At 35.0% G+C, this 24,268-nt stretch overlaps 1 protein-coding gene and 1 long non-coding RNA gene across 2 annotated transcripts; both read left to right on the top strand.

Annotated features, from left to right (window-relative positions):
• Positions 1-12,450: 12,450 nt before the first annotated feature.
• Positions 12,451-14,836, top strand: LOC127946659 (uncharacterized). Its single transcript, XR_008151132.1, has 3 exons — positions 12,451-12,550; positions 13,149-13,200; positions 14,668-14,836. It is a non-coding gene; the product is annotated as an uncharacterized LOC127946659 (long non-coding RNA).
• Positions 14,837-16,856: 2,020 nt separating this feature from the next.
• Positions 16,857-18,647, top strand: LOC127946875 (uncharacterized). Its single transcript, XM_052543700.1, has 2 exons — positions 16,857-18,396; positions 18,489-18,647. Exons 1-2 carry the CDS (start codon positions 17,311-17,313, stop codon positions 18,645-18,647), a joined length of 1,245 nt encoding a protein of 414 aa, XP_052399660.1. The 5' UTR covers positions 16,857-17,310.
• The last annotated feature ends 5,621 nt before the right edge of the window (positions 18,648-24,268 follow it).

Genomic DNA, 24,268 nt, shown 5'->3' with positions numbered 1-24,268 from the left:
TTTGAGCAGTAGGATTATAAAAAAAAGTGCTAATATAAAATTAAACATCTATCTTTCAGTACTTTTTTACTTAAGTACATAAAAAATTTAGTACTTTCACTTGAGTAAAATTGAAAAAGGAGTACTTTTACTTTTACTGGAGTAATATTTTATTATACGTATCTGTACTTTTACTCAAGTACTTGATTTGTGTACTTCGTCCACCACTGAGTTTTCCTCACTTATATAGTCATTTTTGCAATCATCAACATTGGCATTATTACAGCACTTTCCTACTTTCTCCAAAAGTTGTCTTGCTCTCTGTTTTTGTCCTCTTATTTAGTGAGAGCGGCTCATATATGACTCTGTTTATGATCGTTTCATAAACATGCAGCAGATCTTATAAGACGCTGCTGTCTGATCATGGAGTTTACCGACACTTTTGTTTTCACAGACACAAAAACACACATCAAACTCCTTCCTTTCGACATTTCTCAATCTTATCCCTTAACCTTTTCACCCCAAAATGAACATTTACGCACCCTCATATCATTTTCTAAATGTGAAACACAACAGAAGACGGTATACACGATCCTTAAGAAAATGAACCATGGTTTTATTTATCACGGTAAAGTTTTATTACAAATACCATGGTTAAATTATAGTTAGTGTAGCAAAAGCATGGTTCATTTGTGGTTGTCAGTTTTGGGAATGGCATGAAATACTAATGCACCTGTGTAGAGTTTGTTCTCTGTTGCCTGGAGCCTTTAACAGTAGTTTATCTGTCAACATTAATCATTTTTACAGCTTCGCATATAAAGATGCAGGAAAGGAAAAAGAGGCACACATCTCAGTGTCAGGTTGAGTTTGTTGAGACAAGATAGAGCTAATATAACTTTGAAACGTTGCAGTGTGATTGCCAAAATGTTTTGCTAGGGCATCGTATGGCACCTCTAGCTTTTGAACAAATCACACATTTCAAGCACTCCAGAGAAAGTCTGAGGTTGAAAGCTATGTGACGTCACATAGCTCATTTATTCCAGCCTTATCTTTCTTTCTTATGAAAGCACATCCAGAGCACAAACTGATTTGCTGCCAATTTGGGCCAATTACGAGCATCAGCCGTGTCATGTGATCAGATGTTGTGCACGTGTTTGGTTTGGCTTTTCTGTTCACGATTCTGATAAAATACCTTCGTAGTGCATTCCTCACAAAATAAGTGTGATTCTACATATTCATCATTTCAGATAGCTTAAAATTAAAGTATTGGCACACTGTGAAATTCACGAAAAATGGCCCAGAATTGTCCAGGTCACGTTTTGCAGCAAAATATAAATATTTAAATTATAAATGATTTGTAGTTTATTTTGCATAAAGAAAATGTCCAATTATGAAATATTTATCATAATATATTATGTTACTAGGCTCAAAACGCATCTTTTTAGCTGTGCATTTGTTGAATGAGCACTGTGCAATGTCCGAACTGATTGCACTATATTTTCACTGTTTTATTATTATTTTTATGTAAAATCATTTTCTAACTGTTTTTAAATTTTAATCATTTTAAAAGTTTTAAAATTACTTGTTTTATTTTAGATATTATTTTTCTTCATGATTATTTTACTTTCTTTTATGTAAAGCACTTTGAATTACCATTGTGTACGAAATGTGCTATATAAATAAACTTGCCTTGCCTTGCCTAAATATATTTCATAATAGGACATTTTCTGTATGCAAAATAAAGTGAAAAGAATGTATTACTTTATTATTTTTTATAAATTATATATATATATATATATATATATATATATATATATATATATATATATATATATATATATTTTGAAAATATTTTATTTTGCATAAAGAACATTTCAAATTCTGAAATATTTATTATAATATATTTATTATAATATATTATGTTACATATATTTCATAATAGGACATTTTCTTTATGCAAAATACAATTTAAATGTATTCTTTTATTATTTTTTATAAATTATATATATATATATATATTATTTTGGTTACAATTAATTAATAAAATAAATCCAGTAATGCAGTGTGATATATATCCAGTGTCTTTCATTCATCCATCATTGTGTCATTTATCTGTCAATTAATAAAAATCAAATATCCCTAAAAATTCTCAGAAGCTGTATTATAAAATAATGAGTAAAAGTAAAAAACATGGCTAACATTCTCATATTACTGTAATGTAAACAATTATGAAGTGTATTGGTAGTATTTGTTTCAGTGATTGTATTTTGTTCACCTCTGATCAGCTGTCCGTCTCCAAAAGAGCGTGGCGTCTCTGCTTTCTCTCCTAATTCAGATTGGCTCTGTTCACACTACACTGATTTAATGTGAATCTGTTTTTGTCACTAGCTGAATTTCTCAGGGGTTGTAAAACGCAGTTATATAACAGGACTGACTCTGATTCTTCTTCTGTAGCCTTTTTGTTTCTTGTGATCTAATTACAGACCCTCAAAGCTGATAAAGGACAGAGACCTTTCATTTCTGACCCATTAATAATCAAATTAGTTCAGTACACATCTGGTGACTAACAGAGCAAAATTGCCATCAGAGGGAAATTTTATCTTTTGCTTTATTTAATTAAAATATTACACCCCTGAAACTCTGTTTAAATATGAGAGGTCAGTTTTTCTTTATGATGAAAATCGCCTTTAATTAAACAGTGACTCATGCTTTAATATCTGAGCGACACAAGCGATAATATAAAATCACCTCCATTAACCTTTGCCATTGTGAGTTAGATAATTGATTTTGCATAATTCAAGTACCTCTGGGATGAGGGTTTAGTGAATAACATGTTTCATATTTATTGCTAAGGTATTGATTTTTATTTATTTATTTTTATACATCATCGGGTGAGCTCACTGAACAATTGCACTTCTTTAGCATGCTTTTTTTTTAGTTTAAATGTTCTTTAAAGGAAACGTTCTTCCAAATGTGAAATTTTACTCATCCTCAGGCCATCGAAGATCCAACATTAGGATGAGTTTGTTTCTTCATCAGATTTGGAGAAATGTAGCATTGCATCACTTGCTCTCCAATGGATGTGAATGGGTGCCGTCATAATGAGAGTCTAAACAGCTGATAAAAACATCATCCAAGATGTAGATGAGTTTGTTTCTTCATCAGATTTGGAGAAATGTATCATTGCATCACTTGCTCACCAATGGATGTGAATGGGTGCCGTCAGAATGAGAGTCCAAACAGCTGATAAAAACATCATCCAAGATGTAGATGAGTTTGTTTCTTCATCAGATTTGGAGAAATGTATCATTGCATCACTTGCTCACCAATGGATGTGAATGGGTGCCGTCAGAACGAGAGTCCAAACAGCTGATAAAAACATCATCCAAGATGTAGATGAGTTTGTTTCTTCATCAGATTTGGAGAAATGTATCATTGCATCACTTGCTCACCAATGGATGTAAATGGGTGCCGTCAGAACGAGAGTCCAAACAGCTGATAAAAACATCATTCAAGATTTAGATGAGTTTGTTTTTTCATCAGATTTGGTGAAATGTAGCATCGCATCACTGCTCACCAATTGAAGTGAATGGGTGCCGTCAGAATGAGAGTCCAAACAGCTGATAAAAACATCATTCAAGATGTAGATGAGTTTGTTTCTCCATCAGATTTGGAGAAATGTAGCATTGCATCACTTGCTCTCCAATGGAAGTGAATGGGTGCCGTCAGAATGAGTCCAAACAGTTGATAAAAACATCACAATAATCCAAAGCACTCCAGACGATCAGTAAACATCTGGAGAAGACGAAAGCTGCATGTTTGTAAGAAACAAATCCATTTCAGGAACCATTCATTTAAAGGTGAAAAAACATTTTTTATTTTAAAGACTAGATCAAAACAGAGGTTTGTATTTACATTTATACCTCACATTCAGCATGCAAATACACAGTGTGCGTCAGAAGTGTAATTGAGGGTTGAACTATGATAACACTGATTGGGTGACATTTCAAGTTAGCGTAGCGTAGCATACTAACAAGACGACTCCCCGAGCATTCTGGGATGTTGACCTGCGTTAATGAGCCATATCGTTCTTCATAGCAGCTCATGAATGCAGTTAATAATCTCAGGAGAATGTGGGACATTTTTCATTGAATTCACAGTTTTCTCTTTCCTAGCAGCCACATACCTCTTCCACTTCCCTGGATTAGGATTCTGCAGTATTTCACTGTTTATTTGTCCGATCCAAGCGCAGAATGTCGGTGCATTTCATTGGAAGATGTGCTGTGCACCAAACTGAATATCTGAAGTAACCCACAAACTCTCTTATCACCTTTTGACCAGGCATTTGTTTATATACTGTATATTCGACGTGCATCCGAACCAGTCCAAAGATGTGTTTTCCAGAAGGCAACAATCCTTTCAGGTTTGAGTTAGTGTCCTTGCTGCAATGCTTTGAATAGTCGTGATTAAATTTCTGCGTCCATCCAGGAATGCTACATGAATCTGGTCTGGCGCTGTTTCAGAAAAACAAGGCAAGTGCAAAACCATGCAACAGTGGTCAGCATTAAACACAGAATATGATGATTACTTTCCTGGAAGCAGTGTTTAACGTTCCACTCGAGGGGGTTTTGTGAACTTTATTTGCTTTTATCTAAATCATGGTGATTGTCTGAAATATCATTGTTTTGATTCCAGTCATGGAAGAAAGTCTTATTTTCGTGTGGCTTGACTTGGACACACACACACCCCACCCCCACATCAGATCCACTTTCTGTTGTCATATAGTGTATTTTCTCCATTAACCCTGTACTTTACATTGTGAATTCCAAGGCTGGCTCGGAAATGGAACTTTCTCTGGGATCTTGGCCAGAACAGAAGAAGGGGAATTTATCAGATAACAATGAGCTCGCTGATGACTTTATAATGGACACGAGAAGCAATGCACGGCACGGCACGTTTATTTATATAGCACATTTCATACACAATAACAATTCAAAGTGCGTTACATAAAAGAAAAGAAAACAATAATAATAATTTTTAAAAATCACAACAATAAAGCAAGGAATTTAAAAACTTTGAGAAAGTTTAAAAAAAATTATATATAATTTTTTTTCTCTTAAAAAAAAAATATATATATATATATATACTATTTTATTTATTTATTTTTTTAAGAGAAATTTTTTTTTATAAATTTTTAAAAATTCACAACAATATATGTATATATATATATATATATATATATATATATATATATATATATATATATATATATTTTTTTTTTTAGCAATGATTTTTATAGTTGCAGCTTAGTTTTATTTTACAGCCATATTCAACCATTGTTTTAGATTGGTTTGATAGATTGCTGATTATTCATATCTGATTCAGTGATTATCATAACAACGTTTAGGTGGCTTTAATGTGACTTTGTGTTAATGCAGAAAGAAAACTGCAGAATAAAACCCATTTAAACATTTTAAATGCTCAAAAGAAAGAAGAAAGTAAGGTTTGATTATTAAATCGATTTAATTTCCTTGAGATGTGACTCCTGTCATAGACTTAAATACTTTCCTTTAATTATTAACAGTAATATTTAAGAGAATCTCTAAATGGTGTGCAATAATGTGTTTTGCACGATCACACACATTAGTCTCTCTGTGTGCAAGTCTAAACTGAGCCGAATAATGACACTATCATCTTAAACTGAATGATTCGTAACTGATGAATTTACAACATTTTTATTTCAGCTTATGTGAAGCTGCTTTGGAACAATCTGTATTTTATAAAGCGCTTTATTAATAACTGTGATCTGGCTTGACTTTAACGCTGAACCTTCTTCCCCTCGGGTTCTCGCCTCATTAAGAAAACATGACTGCAGAAATATTATGCATTGTGTATATGATGCACATACAGAATAGAATTACAACATGCAAAAACGTTATAAGCACAGTATAAAGAGAAAGCATGGTTACATCAGTCCACAAGAGTGATGTAAAAACACATGGTGATTTATTACCTTGATTTTCTAATGAACAATAAAACCAAATGTTGGAAAGCCTAAGCAATCTGAAGAGAAGGTCTGAATTAAAATGACATAAAAACGCCAGCAGAATGATGCTGATGAATAATGCATGTGACGTTTCCACATGAGAGCGTGTTTCCTGACCCACACTTCTTGTGAAACGCTTGACATTCAGTTGGTTTAGTTTGTTCCTAGTTCGAGCCATGGCCTGAAGTCACTATGTGAACTGGTTTTCTCCAGGAAGGAGATCATTATGTCTGGTTTTCGGCTGTCACGTCACTGTTGAGTCCCCAGTCGAATCCTTAAGAGGGGTCGGTTTGACCCGCGCCGACCACAAGCCTGAATTCCACAGTCCTGGTTAAAATACTTAGAGTTGTGCAACAATGAGAAAAAAACTCTTTATTTATTATTAGATATAGCCAACGTAGTGTTGCGTGATATTTATCATCGACGTTAATAATTGATGTTTTAAAGATGCGCAAACGGACATTTTCCAGAATATATGGATAAAACAAAAACATCTTTAGCATCCAAAGCAAATGTGATGAAGCCTATTAGAATATAGTTATTTAAACAAAAATACCCCATTATATTAACATTTTAAATTTTATGCATTTAGCAGACGTTTTTATCCAAAATTACACAGGCTAACGTTTTTTAACCTAACATGCTCCTTGGGAATCGAACCCACAACCTTATATATATATATAAGATATGATATGATATAGTTAAGCAATATCACACAAGCATGAGTGAAGTTTTCCCAAACATCGGCACAATCGTGAATGTTGTATTGATTTTATACAACAGATCAACAAAAAAAAAAGTTAATATTGAGAAAGTTTGTCACAGTGTCTGGGTTGTGTTCCCTGGGGTTCCACTAGATGTCCTCCTTTCCCACGGTGTCTGTCACTTTATGAACCTTCTGTTCCCTTATTTGGTCACCTTCCTCCTTGTTTTGGTTAATTGATTATTCCCCACCTGTCTCCAGTTCCCTCATTACCTTCTGTGTATTTATACACAGTTGAATGTTTGATATTCACGTCCGTCTCAAGTCTTGTATTTGCTGTGTCTTGTCAGTATATGTTCTGGATTGATGTTTTGGTTTTGACCCCTGCATGGACTGTTTTCTCTATTGGATTTACCCTTGATAAATGACTTGGTTCTATCTCCGTGGTTTCCTGTATCACCGGTCGTGACCGTTTAATGAACCGGTTTTTGAACGAATCACTTGAGTCAGTGACTCAATGATCCATACATAAAGATTTCTAAATGAAACAGCTGACAGTCGTTGAGGGGAGTTTATTTACTCTTTTTTTATGCAAATGGAACTGGAACTTCACGTGTAATGAGGAAAGTGTGAAAACACTCCTCTAAAAAGCTTGGGGTGTTACTAGGCTTCTGATTCTAAATGCAATGGCTCCCATCCGCTTATTTGTCGATGGGTCATGACCAGATGTTTGTACTGCATGACTGCTGCTGTGTGTGAGCACGCACGCATGTTTCTGTATGTCCTAACGGGGGCCAGAATGTAAACAGAACTGGTTTCTATTATAGTCGAGTTTAGAGCTAAAATAGCAGACATCCGTCCTGGTTCACTGCAGTGGTTCAGAGAGAAGCCCAGGGTTAGAAAACAAGCCATTGCCCATTCCCTCTACTTCACGGGCAACAACCATCATTTCACAATAATCAGTGTTGGGATGCTACTAACTAAAATCAGCCAAGTTCATTTTGTCGATTCATTTTTTGGTGTGTTGGATTATTTGTTTGGCTGCCCCTTTATTTTCATCTACTTGCAATGACACCTAGCTTGTAGTTGGGCCAGCTAGTTTCTAGGTAGCCTCCCCAGCACTGGTGGAGGTCTTGTGGATGTTGATTGTTTGTAAGAAACGGTCTGTGATCAGTACAAAAGGTCAGTTTGAAGCAGATATGATGCAGAATGCCAGCGAGAGACACTCAGAGTATCCCATAATCCCCCTGAGTCCCAATCAGAGACGACTTTCACATGACACTTCATATGCAGGAGTCACTTGTGAATCATCTTCTCTCGAAACAGCCCTCCAAGAGCTGGTGGGGGGGGTTTAAAGACTGTTTTATTTGGATCTTGTTGGTGGAAAAGCCTCCCAGTTTGTGCTTTGCTCTCAAAACCCATAATCATTCATGCGGTTGTCAAGTCTTTTTGAATATGATTAGCCAGATGACAATTTAAGTGGAATAAACAGAATAAAGCTTCTTGGTTTTAACTAATCTTTTAAATTTTATGTCTTGGATTATAGTCTTACAGGAATTTTGTGATCAGTGGTAAAATTCCATTAGAGATTCCTTTGGTTTGAACTTCAGTGGGAAAACAATGTCTCATGATGACGAGTTAAAAAACTAAAAACTGATGAATGTGCCCCATGTCAAAGTATCAGTTTCACCAAAAGCATTGATGTTAATGTCAAAGTTTTGGGAAGATCTCAGTGGAAAATATATGTGGTGGGTTGATTCCCCTTCAAACTGTGAACCTATGACTCAAAACATTGATCTGTTTGTTTGAGCAACTTGACACAGCAACATTGATTCGACCAATGGCGTGAGAATGGGGCGTGGCCATCTGTGAGCCGAATAATAGTAGACGTGCTTGATAACATGCTTGACAACAGTTCTTGTTTTTGGCAATTTGGTTTGGTGACACTACAAACTTCACCACATGTCTAAATGTCATTGCGTACATTATTGATATTGCCTACTTCCATCCAAAAAGCCAGTGCATTGCCAGAGGCTCAAAAGATGACACAAAGACACGAAAACATATTTTCCAAAAGTGATTATTTATCATTGACATTAGATTTCCACACCAATTTCCAGGTTCCACGTCCAATGTCAGCTGGCATTATGCTCTTTTCCAAGCAGAACACTGGAAACTTAGTTGGAGCTAGTTTCAAATTGAACAGACTGCAAAATGACTTCATGCATCCACTAAAATCACCTTGACATCAAATGAATTAAAATGTGTTCTTGCTTTGAAAACAAGACTTTTATTTCCAAATACATTTTAATTCCACTGCAGATGTTGTGAACCTTTATTAACATGATTAAAATATAACATTGTTCCATTTAATATAACGACTATTGGTGCTGGGTAGTAAAAGATTACATGCAATCTGGATTCTAAACGTACTCTTCGTATTTTATACCAATATGGTTTAAAATGATCCTGTCTGCGATAAACGAATTAGTAATCCAAAAGTAATCCAAAAGTAATCCAAAAGTAGTCCAAAAGTAGTCCAATTATATTACTGAAAATTCGTAATGTAATGGATTACTTTACTAGTTACTAATCTGGAATCAGTAATGGATTACTATTTGTAAGTAATCTACTCAGAAGTGATTACTGCTAATGTAATATTTGTAAGAAGCATACGGTTCTTAGTAAGAAGTCATTTTTCAAAAATCAATATCTAAGAGTTCAGAAATAGTTTAAATGAAAAACTCAAAGCTATTTACTACTTTATTTAAATATTTTGCACAATACGATATATAATGTCTATATGAGCTTCAATAATTGTGGTACCATCCAAACTGTCTTCAAGATTGGGCGAATTGATCCATCACAAAAAAAAAAAAAAAAAATATGGCTTGAAATTAATTCCTATAATATTTTTAAGAGTTACATAACATGCATACACAAACATGTTATATAGGGTCCATATCCGAGTCCAATAAAATCTGAACCTTTGTTTGCAAAGCTGTGCGTCTATCAAAAAAGAAGCCTATTTTAATAAATATATTAAACTTCTATAATAGTGTTTAAATTGGTCAATATGTGTGTGTCTCATAAGTCTCATAAACGTTCACAAATGATTTCTGATTTAATTTGAAAACACACTTGAAGGTCATTAAACCAGCGTTCGTAATAGAGGGCGACAGATGGGAAATTCTCCTTGGTTTTCACCATTGACTTTTAACAATAATATAACAATCTTTCAGTTCTTAAGTGATGATATATGCTTCTGTAGATGCCACAAGTCAGTGTGATCTTAACTTATAGATTATACAAAGTTTAGTTCTCTATGTATAAATCCCAAAACATATCAACCAGTTAGAAAAGTTGCTCTTCAGACCCCATCAGACTAATATGGAAAATACATGTGTCCTTAATGTTTGAGAATCAAGTGGCAAGATGTATATTGTTTCTCGCTTCATAAGAATAGCGTACATGAGTCAGTTCTCAGCGTAGTATGATAATTGATCCCCGTCCGTGGTAAACACCAGACCGTCTGGATCTCGACAGCTGAATTGAGAAGAAACAGGTGTCCTGATGGTTTCTGAACATCCCTTCGGTGGACGACTCCGAGTTCTGCGTCTTCTTTCTCAAACTGTCCTCTGATCCCAAAGACAGAAGTGAGAGATGTGAATTGGTTCACGTCACATGGATCCGAGACATGCAGTGCAACAGCTTCCTCAGTGGTTTGTGACAGATAGCCGTGTCCGATTATGAAACATTGTATTGCACAAACAATATTTCTTCTCTGTGTTTCTCATTGTGTACTGTGAGTAAAACACTCTCAGTCTCTAGAGTGTGATTCGACAGACTAGAGATATTAGCCTCTAGCGCTAAGAGTCAGAAATATTGTTATATGTATTGTATTTTATCAGTTAATAAATCAACAGCACACTCTCCGTAAAAAGACACATGATGTAAGGAATCGTTCATGTCTGGTGCAATAGTGATTCTTAGTTAACATCTTTAATATCATTTTAAATAACCCTTGAAAAGCTTGCACACATTTGCAGTCAAACATAAGGAGCTGATATCTTGGGCTCTGTCTTGAGAATGAACTCACACACACACACACACACACACACACACACACACACTTCCCATTGTCCAGACTGGAACCGCAGGATGCTCTCTTTCTGGGAATAGAGTGTCTATGTTTGATGGGAAGTTTGGGACTCTTATCACAGACTGTGATGTGTGGGTTGTGAGTTATAGCGTTGGTCACAGAGATCAGCGTGAGTTCTCAGCATCACCGCTGGAAGCGCACAGATAATGCGTGCGGTTTGATGTCAGGAGGAAAGATGTTGCAGAGACGCTTTACCATGACGTGTATCTCTTCATAACAATGCATTACATTGTGCTTGTTTTGTGAGATTAATATGTATTGAAAAGCGAATCTCACAGGGTCATTTCAGAGGAAAAGTAACTGAATTATATATATATATATTTGTTTGATATTTATTGGAGGGTAAATTTCATTTAAAAAAATATATATATATTTTGCATAAATAAATGTAATTCTATTTTATGGATGGTTGCTAGAGTTTTTTTAAGATGCAATATTTAATACAATTATTTTGATATATATTGTATTTATTTTTTTAACTATATATCATTGTATTATTTTGTAATAAGTTGCCAGTATTATTTAAATAATGAATAATTTTATTTTTACATTACAATAGTATACTTGAACGTTTTCAGATCAAATGCGATCTCTCTGAAATTTTAAGTGACAAATATTGAAATATAATATCTCAAATATTGAGTGACATGAAGGCAAGTAATTAATGGCAGTTCTTATTTTTGGAGTGAACTATTTCTGTAAGAAAAATTCTTATTGATTCATTTCTTAGTGATTTAAATATTACTGCATCAAAAAGTTAAATGGACAGAGTGCGGAAGCTTTAAAACCAGCATGAGTATAATGCACCCAATCTGCAAAGAAGCAAAAACAGACAAAGTGAGGCAAATATTTGAAGACTGACACACGAGATGGAATGGGTATTAATAGGCTTTTATATGCATATCTCTCTTTAACTAAAAAAAAAGACAAGTGAAGAGGTAGAAAGGGATTAATGGGTGAAAAAGAAGAAAGTGCAATGATATTAGACATTCAGCTCCATTACTGCAGTATTTATAGAGACCATTATTGAATTGTAATCATGTGTGCATGATACTTACCCAGTGGCCAGTGTCTAGTTTTATTTAATTGCCAGAAAAGTCTCCAGATGAAAATGTGTTCTGAAGCAAAAGCAGTTGAGAAGCACAGATTTGCACAACTGCTGCCCATCCAGTGCCATTAGCTGAATAAAGAGAGACAGTGAGAGTCACCAACTGATCCATAAAGTAAATGAGGAATCATTTGGCCGCCAGCATACACTGTAAAAAAAAAATTTTTTTGAAAAATTTTGGAAACTGACAATTAAATATTGACTCAACAAATTGCTTTCAAATAATTATTCCCAAACAAAAAGATGCATTGGGGTAATTTTAGCTTATGGTCTAAAGGTAAAATTAAAAAAATAGATTCACTCAACATATTAAATTGTGTTCAGCCAATTCATCAATTAAAAGTGAAATATCTGTGTTAGCTGAACAAGCCTTGCGGAGAAAAAAAAGCATGCGCATGCCAGAAAGGCGCATGCACCTGAGAGAAACCGTTGGTATAGTGGATTCAAATGTATCTGCGCGGGAGAGTGAGGAGACTGAGGAATCGATGCTGAAGTACGACGAAAGAAGTTCAGACATCATTTTCAAACAGATTTTTCTTCATTTAAGTTATGGTGAGTACTGATATATGTATTTATTAAGTATTGTTTACGTTAAACCGAGTGCAGGTCTCAATGTTTCAGCATAAAAACGTAAAACATGGACATTAATGTTACACTACCGCGGCCATTACACTAGCATTGGGTAAGGTTAAACGAATTAACGACTCTCCGAATGTTTTACTTGAGGACATATATTGTAATGTCTGAAAAATGACAGACTAGGGAAGCTCTATTTCTGAACTTTTAATCAGAACGAAGACAGTCTGTGAGATGAACACTGTCCCGGCCCTCCTACTATGCTCCGAATTTACGTTGTTAACCCAATCACTGCCGGTGCAAAACAAACAGCAATTTCACAACTATGAACAGAGTCTGCGCTACAATATTTTCCATAGCCTACATAACATTGTATTTTACAAAATATCAGTGAATTCACGCCTTGGTTTCATGATAGCCTTTTATAAATTAATTTAACCCGATACTAATATATAATTTACTATTTATAGAACTAAATAATTTTGTCAAACTATATTGTGATCATGCTAAATGTATGAGACACTAGGCATTAGTTATATATTTCTGTTATAACTTTTTTTCTCTCTCAATGTAGCCAAACATCGTAGGTCTGACTCAACTGAACGACTAACTTTACGACTTTCACAGTGAGTATTTACAAGTTTTTATTGCATATTTGTTCATACCATATTCGTGTCAAATACCCTTAGTTCTTATGATAGTTTTTATTGCATATTTGTTCATATCATATTCGTGTCAAATACACTTAGCTCTTATAATATTTAAATTGTGTTAAATTGCTTTATTGAGAGGCGCCATGAGATGCTTCTAAAATTTGTGACACTGTAATTCAGGCTGCATAATTTACAAAAGTGGTTGGCCATTTTGTGTTACACCCGTTTGACACATACTCCGTCTGCAGTGCTTATGTGCGTGTTGCAGTACATGTATGGCAAGCTATAAGGCTCAGAATTATGTAATGTTAATTAAATAACTATTTATTAATAGCAATCTGTTAATTAATAATTAATTACTGTTGGGTTTCTCACACAAATGATCATTTCGTGTCCGTCAGACATCAATGTGTCAGTGACATTATTTATATCACATTTTACCTCAAATCAGCCGTCCCCACACCATCACTTCTTGTAAGTGAAGTCAAATTACACGATATGGCATAGAGATATGAACGAAAGATCACTTCTGCCTCTTGCATCCCACTGAGATACGCCATTGTGTACATTACTTTGGAACAGAGTAGAGTTATAAATTATATTCAAATTAAATGCATATGTGGTGAAATTACTAGATTTACTAGAAATCAGATACATTTTAGATTTTAAACTCACAACAAGCTTGACAAAAACAGCCGATTATCATCTTTTCTTTTGTTTTAAAATCTTGCAGGTCATAAAAAAATTAGTTTTTCCACCTCCAAGAAAGGATGAGTGCTAACCATTATGTCACTTTTTTTTTACAAAAATGCCAGGTACAGTGTTGTTTTCCTTGCTTTATCCAATATTGACTTTTGAATCAGAGTAGACTTTAAATTATGTGCATCTGTGGTGAAATTACTAGATTTTCACGTCAATGCATGTTTATTTTAATGTAAACAATGTGCTGTCACTTTAATTCAGTGGGTCCAGCACAGCAAAAAATAGACTCAATGCAGAAACACCGCACTGCTGCAGACCTGGAACCTGGAACACACTGCCGGACCCGCATCCGCTTGCAGTGTGAAAGCTCTAACCGGTTAACATACGCACTGCAAATGGAGTATGTGTGAAACGGGCATTAGTCTGGGAACCAGTTTTGCCAAACCCCTCCATCAGAAAATCTCTACAAACTTGAACAAATTTTATTTTATATAATTTTACATCTAATAAATTTTTTCTAAAGATTTCCAAAAGTAATTGATCAATATTACTCTGGGTCTTTTGCCCTTTCAGCAGTGTGGACTTGACTATCACCAGCATGCTGGTCACACCGTCCACAGTTTGCTATATTTTACATTAGTTGCTGCCTGACAACTTTTCCCCATTTAGCTCTATCTTTAGAAAGCCTTTTTATGCAAAAGTATCATTTTTCAGCTTTGTCATTTATTTATTTTGCAGTTTAGAAGAAGTCCATGCAGTGCCGCTTCTGCAAGTTTTCATCACCTCACCAAGACCTAATTTTCAAGCACTACAGAACTTGCCATTGGTCAGTTAATGCAACTTCCTTTCCATGTTTACACCTAGAATGTGTTTGCATTTTCAAGACAATTGGAGCTTTAAAAACACATTTGTGGAGGGTACATCCAAAGACTGGCATCAAGGGGAATACCACATTTTCTTGTGACAACTGTGATTTTAGGGACATCTGCTCTCAATCAACATTTCTTCACCATTTAAGAGGACATCTTAAAAACCACGAGAGGGTTCATTGTCCATTTTTAAATTGTAATTTTATTAGCAACAGTTACCGTACATTCACAGCTCATAACAACAGGAAGCACAAATCCCATGGATTAAATGACTTCCGGATATCAGTTTGTCCTGAGAACAGGTGCAATGATGCGAGTCCATCTTCTTCCTTAGGATGTGCACCAAATTTAGATGAAGAAGTACAAGTGCATTTAGACGAAGAAGTACAAGTGCATACTACTGATACTCCTGATGATAACCCTGCAGAAACTAAGCAAGCACTTGAACACAAACTTGCAGCCTTGTTTTTGTGTATGCAAACACAACTACATGTGTCCAAAAGGGCCTCTCAGCATATCAGCAATGCTGTAACTGATATTCTAACTATCTCCAAATCAAATACTTTGGCTGCAATCAAAGACATTCTGCAGTCCCATAATTGTGATGTTGATCAGTCAGTTTTTACTGATATTGCACATGTTTTACATGAAACTGACCCATTTTTGACTGCTTGCTCTCACAACGGTATTCTTTCAACTGAACATAAACGAAACAGCTACTTTAAACAAAAATTCCAAGTAACTGAACCAATTGAATATGTGTTCAGCAGGGCAGACAAACAAACATTTTTTTATGTTCCCCTTCTGAAAGTCCTGCAGACATTGCTTGATCAACCGGAGGTATTTGAAAAGACATTTACCACCAATGAAAGTGCCCACGGTTTTTACCAGTGTTGTTTTGATGGAAAATATTTCAAAGAAAATCGCCTTTTCAGTAGCCAGGATTTTTCACTTGTACTTGGGTTGTACATTGACGACTTTGAAGTTGTCAACCCCTTGGGCACAGCCCGCAAAAAATATAAACTAACTGCAGTTTATTGGGTCATCTTGAACTGGCCATCCCAGAATCAATCAAGTCTCAATTCAATTCAGTTGGCACTGCTTGGGAAAAGTTCAGAAGTGAATGCAAATGGATATGAAGCCTTTTTTGACCCTTTGATAAAAGATTTAAAGTGTCTTGAGCAGGATGGCGTCTTTGTTCAAAAGCTTGGAAAGAACGTTAGGGGAACAGTGTTCACTGTTTCTGCAGATAATCTTGGAGCACATGGACTTGCAGGGTTTCAAGAGAGTTTCAGGGTGGAGAAGTTCTGTCGATTTTGTTTGGCATCTTTAAACAACATTCAAAACACAGAGGTGAGAGAAGGTATTTTTCAGCTAAGAAGTCCAGAACAACATGATTGCTGCATAACAGAGTTGAACAGCAGTGAGACTTTATCATCTGTGGATGGTGTCAAATCTGAATGTGTTCTCCAGAAACATCTTAAGTTCTTCCCCACCATTACTGGCTTCCCTCCGGATCTAATGCACGACCTTTTTGAGGGAATAGTGCCTTTTGAGATAAGTTTATGTCTGAAGAAATGGATTGATTCTAAATATTTTACTCTTGAAGAGCTAAACAACAAAATCCATTCATTTCAATACTGCTTTTCTGACCAGGTCAACAGACCTCAAAAAATTGCAAAGACTTTTTCTTCAAAGAAAACAATTGGAGGAAACGCTCACGAAAACTGGACCTTACTAAGACTGATATCTCTGATGATTGGTGATTTGGTGCCTGAGAGTGACAAGACATGGCATCTCATCATGGATTTGAAAGATATTGTCGAGCTTGTGGTAAGCCAAAAACTAACAGTGGAGGCTGTCTGGTATCTGGAAAGCAAGATTTCCTGCCATCGTGAGTTGTTTAAAGAGGTCTTTCCTGATGCATACTTGCGTCCAAAACATCACTTTCTTGAACACTATCCTCACCTGATCTGTTGCTTTGGTCCTCTAGTGGATCTGTGGACAATGCGCTTTGAGGCAAAGCACAGTTTTTTCAAGAAGGTTGTTCATGAAACACAGAATTTCAAAAACCTTCTCAAGACGTTATCCAACAAGCATCAACTCATGATGGCATGCGCAATTGACTCACATAGCTTTTTTAAAGCACCTCTACATGTTGAAAATGTTAAGGTACTTAAAATATCCTCTCTTGATGCAAGGCTGAGATTGGCAGTTGAAAACAAGTATGCAAACCAAACTTCCTTTTCTTTAACCACAAAGGCAACTGTACATGGAACCCAGTACAGTCGAGGAATGATTCTGTGTATTGGAAATGAAAATGGATTTCCAGAGTTTGGTCAGATTGATCATATCCTAATTTGTGGCACAGAGGTTGCATTCATTGTGCACAGACTTACCTCATGGTACATTGAACATTTCCGGGCATATGAGATAAATCAAAGTACGCACTGTGATGTTGCAATTGTGACTCCACAAGAGCTTGTTGATTTTTATCCTCTGGCTGCTTACAATGTTGGCGGAAGACGCATGGTTGTACCAAAGAGATTTTTACTTGGTTGATTACTTGGTTGTTCTTAACTTACCAATTTTGCTCATACTGTCCCCTGTCCTCCAGGTTGCAATGTTGCTGCGAGTCATTCTTTCACCTGACAACGTTAGAAAAATATCTGTGCCTACCCCATCCTCAGTAGAAGGACTTTGCACGTGTCTGTGTGAAAAATTGCAAATAGAGAAAGGCTTTACCATTCAGTATGAAGATCCAGATTTCAATAATCAACTTTGTAATCTGCATGACATCTCCGAGCTTCCACCAGAAAAAGCTACTTTGAGACTTCATTGGGAATTGTTTTTAACCCCAATTTCAGTGCATTCTGAATTGACAGATCCCCCTGCAGATGCAGAAAGCACATTATCCGTCCAACCATCTACATCAGCAACTTCCTCAGATTCAACACAGGTCGCTTCTCTATTAAGGTCAGAACATTGGCCAAGCAAGTTTCCAATACCCTGCTTCTCCTATGATGTGGAACTAAAGCTTCAGAAAGCCAATGAGGAATACGAGAAAAATGGAAAGTCCTTAACTGTCTCAAGAGACATCTTGATGGAAGTGTTGGGCAAGTTGGCAGAAGCCATATACACATTTAAGGCATACCCAAAGGACACTGATTTGAAGAAGGTTGCATCTGCATTGATAGAAAAGCATCCCTGCCTTAAACGTCCTGGATCTGAAACTGGATGTGAAGGATGGACATTAAGTTTGAAGAACAAAATGCAGAATTACCGTCAAAAACTTCGTGAGCTTGGTTGTGCAGAATTGATACTTAATAGGCGAGATGCATCCAAACAAACACTGAAAAGACCACGAAGATCTGAACTGAACTTTCTTCCTGACATTCCAACTGGTTTTGATGAAGAAGCTTTGGAGAATGAACGCAAATGGATGGAAGAAGAGGTTAAGAAGAAAGATGTGAACATGCATGCTTTGAACACAAAGATGGATTTCACCTTCTCTCTTAGAAGACGTGAGGTTGTTGAAGATCAGCCTCTTGTATCAACACTCAAACAACGATGGCCAGCACTCTTTAATGAGGAACAGGTATGTTTCCTAAGGTCATATTGTACATACAGTTATTTTGTTTATTTGCTTTAACTCTCTCCTTTTTTCTTTCTCTTATGTTTCTCACATAGGTTTATGCAGAATTTAGAAGGATCAACCATTTAGACCTTAAATCCACATTCCTTACATCACTGGATAACAACTCCAGAGGCTTGTTGAAACTCTTCAGGGCAAAAGTAATACAGAGAGGCGATTGTGACTTGGAGACTTTGCTGGACAATCTAGATTAACAGGTAGGTCACAATTTGTCACCCCATAATGAAGATTATGTTGTCATTAACTCACCTTCATTTTGTCCCAAACTCATAAGAAGCTCAAACCAGACAAATATTAAGGGCTCTGGTTCGAATGTGCTGGCCCGGCATGTGAGAACCTTGTTGGTTCTAATATTTCGAGCAAGCATACTTCAGCTTCCTTGATCAAATTCCTTTCTTGTTAGCTGACCAGTAGGGGTGAAAATGCAGGGTTACCTCACCCCAAAATGAAAATTATGTCATTAATTACACACCCTCATGCCATTCCCGACTTGTTAGATTTTAATTTGTCTTCAGAACACAAATTAAATAAAATCTGAGAGAATGTCTTGTTTGTTTATACATTTAAAATGTTATTAAACAGATGTTATTATTTTCATTCCCTTGTACAGATGGCAGACTTAACTGTGCAGAGAAGGGCTACTGCTCTTCGGGGTCTTCCTTTTTATTTCAAGGAACATGGAACCATATGCAAGACTATTCTGGTAATTTTTTTTATATTCTCTACTGTTAATTGAAAATTAATGGGATCATGTTGTTTTGTCACTGCGTATCGCTGGCAGTGTGAATGGGACTAACCTCCCTCAAAGGGCATTTTCTCCACCTAGTCACCCATAAAACTTGTACCCTCTAGTCACCTATCTAGTCATCCCAGCAAATCTCCTCCATTAAATCAGGTGCTTATGACTTAAGTATAAATAAATTAATAAATGCATAATTTAATAAATAAATGCATAAATAATTGAATAATTAAAAAATACAATTCTGAAATAGATTAATGCAGCTATGCATAAATGAATTAATACATTAATAATTTTGTCCAAATAATATTTTTTAATTGCGCTATGTTTGTACCATTTGTTTTATACTACATTTATGTATTTCTACATTTATTTATTTTTACATGTATTTATGTATTTATATATTTATTTATTTATGTGTACCCAAGTTAATAAGGTAGGCAGTCCTAACCTTTCTCAATGCAGGATTGGTCAATTAGGCAAATCAGTAAGAGCAACCGTTTCTGTTTGGACCACTGGCTCAGTTGTTGCTGGATGAAACAGTATGTTTCTCCAGTTTATATCTGATAGGTTGATAAAATAATAAGTAGCTAAATGAATAGCTGATATACAGTACTGTGCAAAAGTCTTAGGCGCGTTGGTATTTTCATACAAAAATTTTTTTTTAAGCCAGTTACTTATATCTTTTACTGTAGTGTGTCATTTCCAAACATTCATTTTGCAATTAATTGTAATAATCCAATGAGATTTGTGTATGCATAAAGAGTCTGACAGTAGTCTCTATGCTCCACATGGAGATCTGATCTCATCTGCATTGAATCTGTCTGTGATTACATACAAAACTGAGATGGACTAAATCCAGAAGAACTGTGACACTTGTGACACTGTGAAACCTTCCTGCAAAACTACATGAATGTGTAAGAATAGATGTGACAAAACCCATTTCAAATGCAAAGGGTGCTCACCCCAAATATCGTTTTGATTTAGTTAATAGATAAATAAATAAAAAGCTATTTATGTTATTATTTGTGACAGGATTCTCACTTTAAAGCATTCTGACAAGTGCCCAAACTTCACAGTACTGTAGTTTTGCAGGTAGGTTTCCTCAGTTTTTCTAGATTTAATTCTACACAAAAAGGTCTGAATAATAAATCTGCTAGTTATTATTTTATGAACCTATCAGATAAAAATGTTGTAATTCTTTGTTAAAATTTGTAATACATGCATGGCCAAATTAAACCAGGGGGAACCACCATGAAATCTTTCAGAACAACAATCCTAATTAGACAGTAGTGTTGTCAAAAAAACATTACTTTGATACATATTGATACTAAAAATATCTGAAATGGTTCCAATACACCTTCTCTGCAGTATTGATACACCTGTTTCAGCTGCACGTTCTCACTCTTTCTTCTCTCCGATGGTGAAGGGACATTCACTCTTCTCATTTGCTCTGAATAGTTGAAATAGTGCTTGTATTGTGAATCCTTTTAGTCATTCCTACAAGTTTCACGCTCACACCAAAAGCATGTGCACCACTGATCTATATAAGTGGCAAGCACAAAGCCTTCTCTCAGGTAGCTTTTGAGTTGCAAGTACCAAAATGAGTGGTTTCCCCCACTTAAACAGTCAAATACACACAAAATTGTCTAAACGCCTGTATTGGTGAGTGGTCAGTTAAGCAGTCAGTTTTGGAATGCAAATGGTTGCGAAAGATAATGCATGTTGTGTAACTGTATATTAGATCTGTGCATAAGCTCTTAAAGAGACAGCAGTCTAATAAGCCTGCTGCTGTCTGTTATGTTAATCAAAGAGCAAAAGACAAATCAAATCACTCTACTCATGACTGAATAAGTTTTGTGTAAGTGTAAGCATTTATCTGTATTTAATTTTTACAGTGAAGACTAACCAGTGTTATTTTACATCTGTTTACTTTGATTTATGTAGTATTTCTTAGTTATCATCTTATTACTGACTTTTTTTTATGAAAATGATATTTTGCAAATTTTTTTTTGTACATTCTGTCAATTATATTTCTTAGAAGTCTGTATCAGCCGGTCACACTATATATTTTAAAGTGGGAACTTTTTAATATTTTATTAAATAGCGAGAATATGGGGAATGAAGATGTTCTGTATTGTTCTGGATTTATTCACTATCAGTATTAATATTGCTATTTTATACTTTTTACAGAGTTCAGAGGCATTGGAGCATCACAAAGTTGGAATGAAAATGGGAATTCTTGAAGTGGTGAGCAGCGATAGATCCACTTCAAGATCCCTCTCCGATGTGGTAAATGTTGCAATTATCCTTGAAGAGGAAGTCGTACTGGAAAACATGGGAGACTTTGTGAGTGCGTTCATTGTCCTCTTTGGCATGCTCTACGCACTTAACATGGAGTACAACAAGGACTTAAGATATACTTTTGAATTCATTCAGAAGGTCTTTTTGAACATGGGAACTGAGTGCAGCAAAAAAGTGCAAACTCTGATGAGCAAATTATTGGAAAACTAAGTGAAATTTCACTTAACCCTTACGGGAGAAGTACCCTTAAGCTCAAAGTACATTTTATGAGAATGTTTTTTGCTGCTTTCTATCTGTAAATGTGTTTACATGCGTAATATTTGATGAGTAAGATGCAGTTTCATGAGCTCCTATTAAGATGAAATTACACTAAACACAACCCTGAAGTAATTTTTTACTTCAGAGTTTTGCAGCGTTTCAAATATTTGTAAATGTTTTACAAAAATTCAAGTAAATTTACACTGAATATTTAAAGTAACCCTCTCCTGTCACTTTTATGTTGTGTTGACGTTTTTGCACTTTAGCAAATATTAGCATAATATTTTAAATTATTTAAATGTGTAATATTGTTTGTGGTTTTGGTGTAAGATCTAAGGTCTAATGAGTTCTGTGTATCTTGGAATCCTGAATTGAAATGCATGATTTTTATGTACTAAGGTGAACTATCTACTACTATGCGGAAATGTTCAATGTATTTACCATTTAAGGAATTTTCACAATACTGTTGTAGATTTAATAAAAAATAAATTAAATAAAATGTGGCAGTATGGCTTGAGTGTTTAATTTTATTTTTTTTATTATTTATTTTTTTGGGGAGCAACGGGGAATAAACAATACAGTGAAGTCGCTTTACTAATATAAATTTACCAAAATACATTTTTAGTTTAGGTAAAACTAAAAAGGAATGCTACTACAATTTAAAATGTATAATTTGGCCAATAACATGGGTTGGTAAACTAATTTCTTTTCAATTATTTTAACAAATTATTTCTCATTCAGCCAATGTTAACAGACTATTGCTACAATTGATAAAATTACATTTACAGAATTTCACTTGGGCCAATTGAAAATTTTAGATGTGACCAGTCACTAGAAAATTTTGAGTTGGGAAGATTAGAAATTTTTTACAGTGTACAAGCATACAAACAACTACTGTGCATTACCCAGTCACGCATTCAGCACAGACAATTACCTCTCACAGTTCTGCAGACAGTAAACTAATCTCAAATCTATTCATGCAATCTAGCCAAATCAAACTTTTGTGCAAACAAACCAGTCACATGCAACCCCACTTGTGTTACTTTGAATGCTTTTTAATTTAGTCTTAGTTCAGGTGAATGAACATTTCACTGATTAAAGCTTTATTTCACATCGTCTTGACAAAATTGAACAGTTGCGTATAAATAAACATGACATACAGGTCACCGTGACAAACTGGAGAGAATGTGGAGTTTTAGGACACTAGTAGCAAATCGGCATTAGTTTATAACTTATGATTCTTTTGTCAAATACTAAAATGTGCTTCATGTGGTAAAGTGCACGTGATTGATTTACTGATCTGAAATCCTGTTTTCACTCTTCTAGAACATTTTAGTTTTGTCTCCGCTCTTTCCCACAATATTTAATACAAGTTTAATACAATTTTCTAAATTGTGATCTTCAGCTCTAAAATATTGAATTGGCTGAATCTTGCTCTTTTGTTCAGTAAAACATCCTCACATCTGGTTATGATGTGTGGTTCGATGCAATGCATCTCTCCACCTTCAATACCACGACTTAGGTGCCCTTGAGCAAGGCATCGAACCCCCAACTGCTCCCCGGGCGCCGCAGCATAAATGGCTGCCCACTGCTCCGGGTGTGTGCTCACAGTGTGTGTGTGTGTGTTCACTGCTCTGTGTGTGTGCATTTCGGATGGGTTAAATGCAGAGCACAAATTCTGAGTATGGGTCACCATACTTGGCTGAATGTCACTTCACTTTCTTTGAGCTGGTTATTTTAAATGCATTGTCCAAATGATTCACAAATTGGTCTGAATGATTCTTTAATGAATCATTCTTTATTTGAAGAAAACTGAATTTTGTCTGGTTTTTAAAGTCCAAAAATGTTATTTTCAGCTGTAAATTAACCAACATAGTTCAAAATCATTATGTAATATATTGTTTGTATTAAAATAATAATACAATTTGAAATCATACTTCATTGTTTTTAACATAACAATGGCCACCTAAGAATTTTTTTTTTGTCTTGACACAATTTAAAAAATATATTCTTTTGTAATATATTGCATGATGTAGCATAATTGTCACAAAAATGAATAATTTATTCATTTAATGAATCCATTTAATTGTAATAATTTTATTGTATTTTATAGTGAAAAGTGACCCAGACATGTTTTCCACACAATTTAAAATGTACATATTTATTTTAAATATTTGTGCAATATATTGTATGTATGAATTAAATTTTTTTTAAAAAGATTTTGTTGTCTTTCACAAAAATTAGAAATTTAAATAAATGGAAATTGTGTCAATAAGAATTCACATTAAAGCTATTTATTTCTATATACTTTTGAATTCATTTTAATAAAAAATATATATAGAATAATAATAAAAATAAAATAAAGATGACCCGATCGTGATCCATACTGGAGTTAGTGTGAGAATATTTTGTTCTTCTGAACTGTATGGGAATGTGTCAGTGCTGATCTTCACAGAGAGCAGACTTCAGGAGGGGTGTTTTCTCTAGGGTCCGGTGGGCTGTCTGTATGTACAG

This window comes from Carassius gibelio, chromosome A25 (assembly GCF_023724105.1).
Source record: "Carassius gibelio isolate Cgi1373 ecotype wild population from Czech Republic chromosome A25, carGib1.2-hapl.c, whole genome shotgun sequence".
Taxonomy (NCBI): Eukaryota; Metazoa; Chordata; class Actinopteri; order Cypriniformes; family Cyprinidae; genus Carassius; species Carassius gibelio.
Note: the sequence above shows the minus strand (reverse complement) of the source record. Positions and strands in the feature narration are given on the sequence as shown.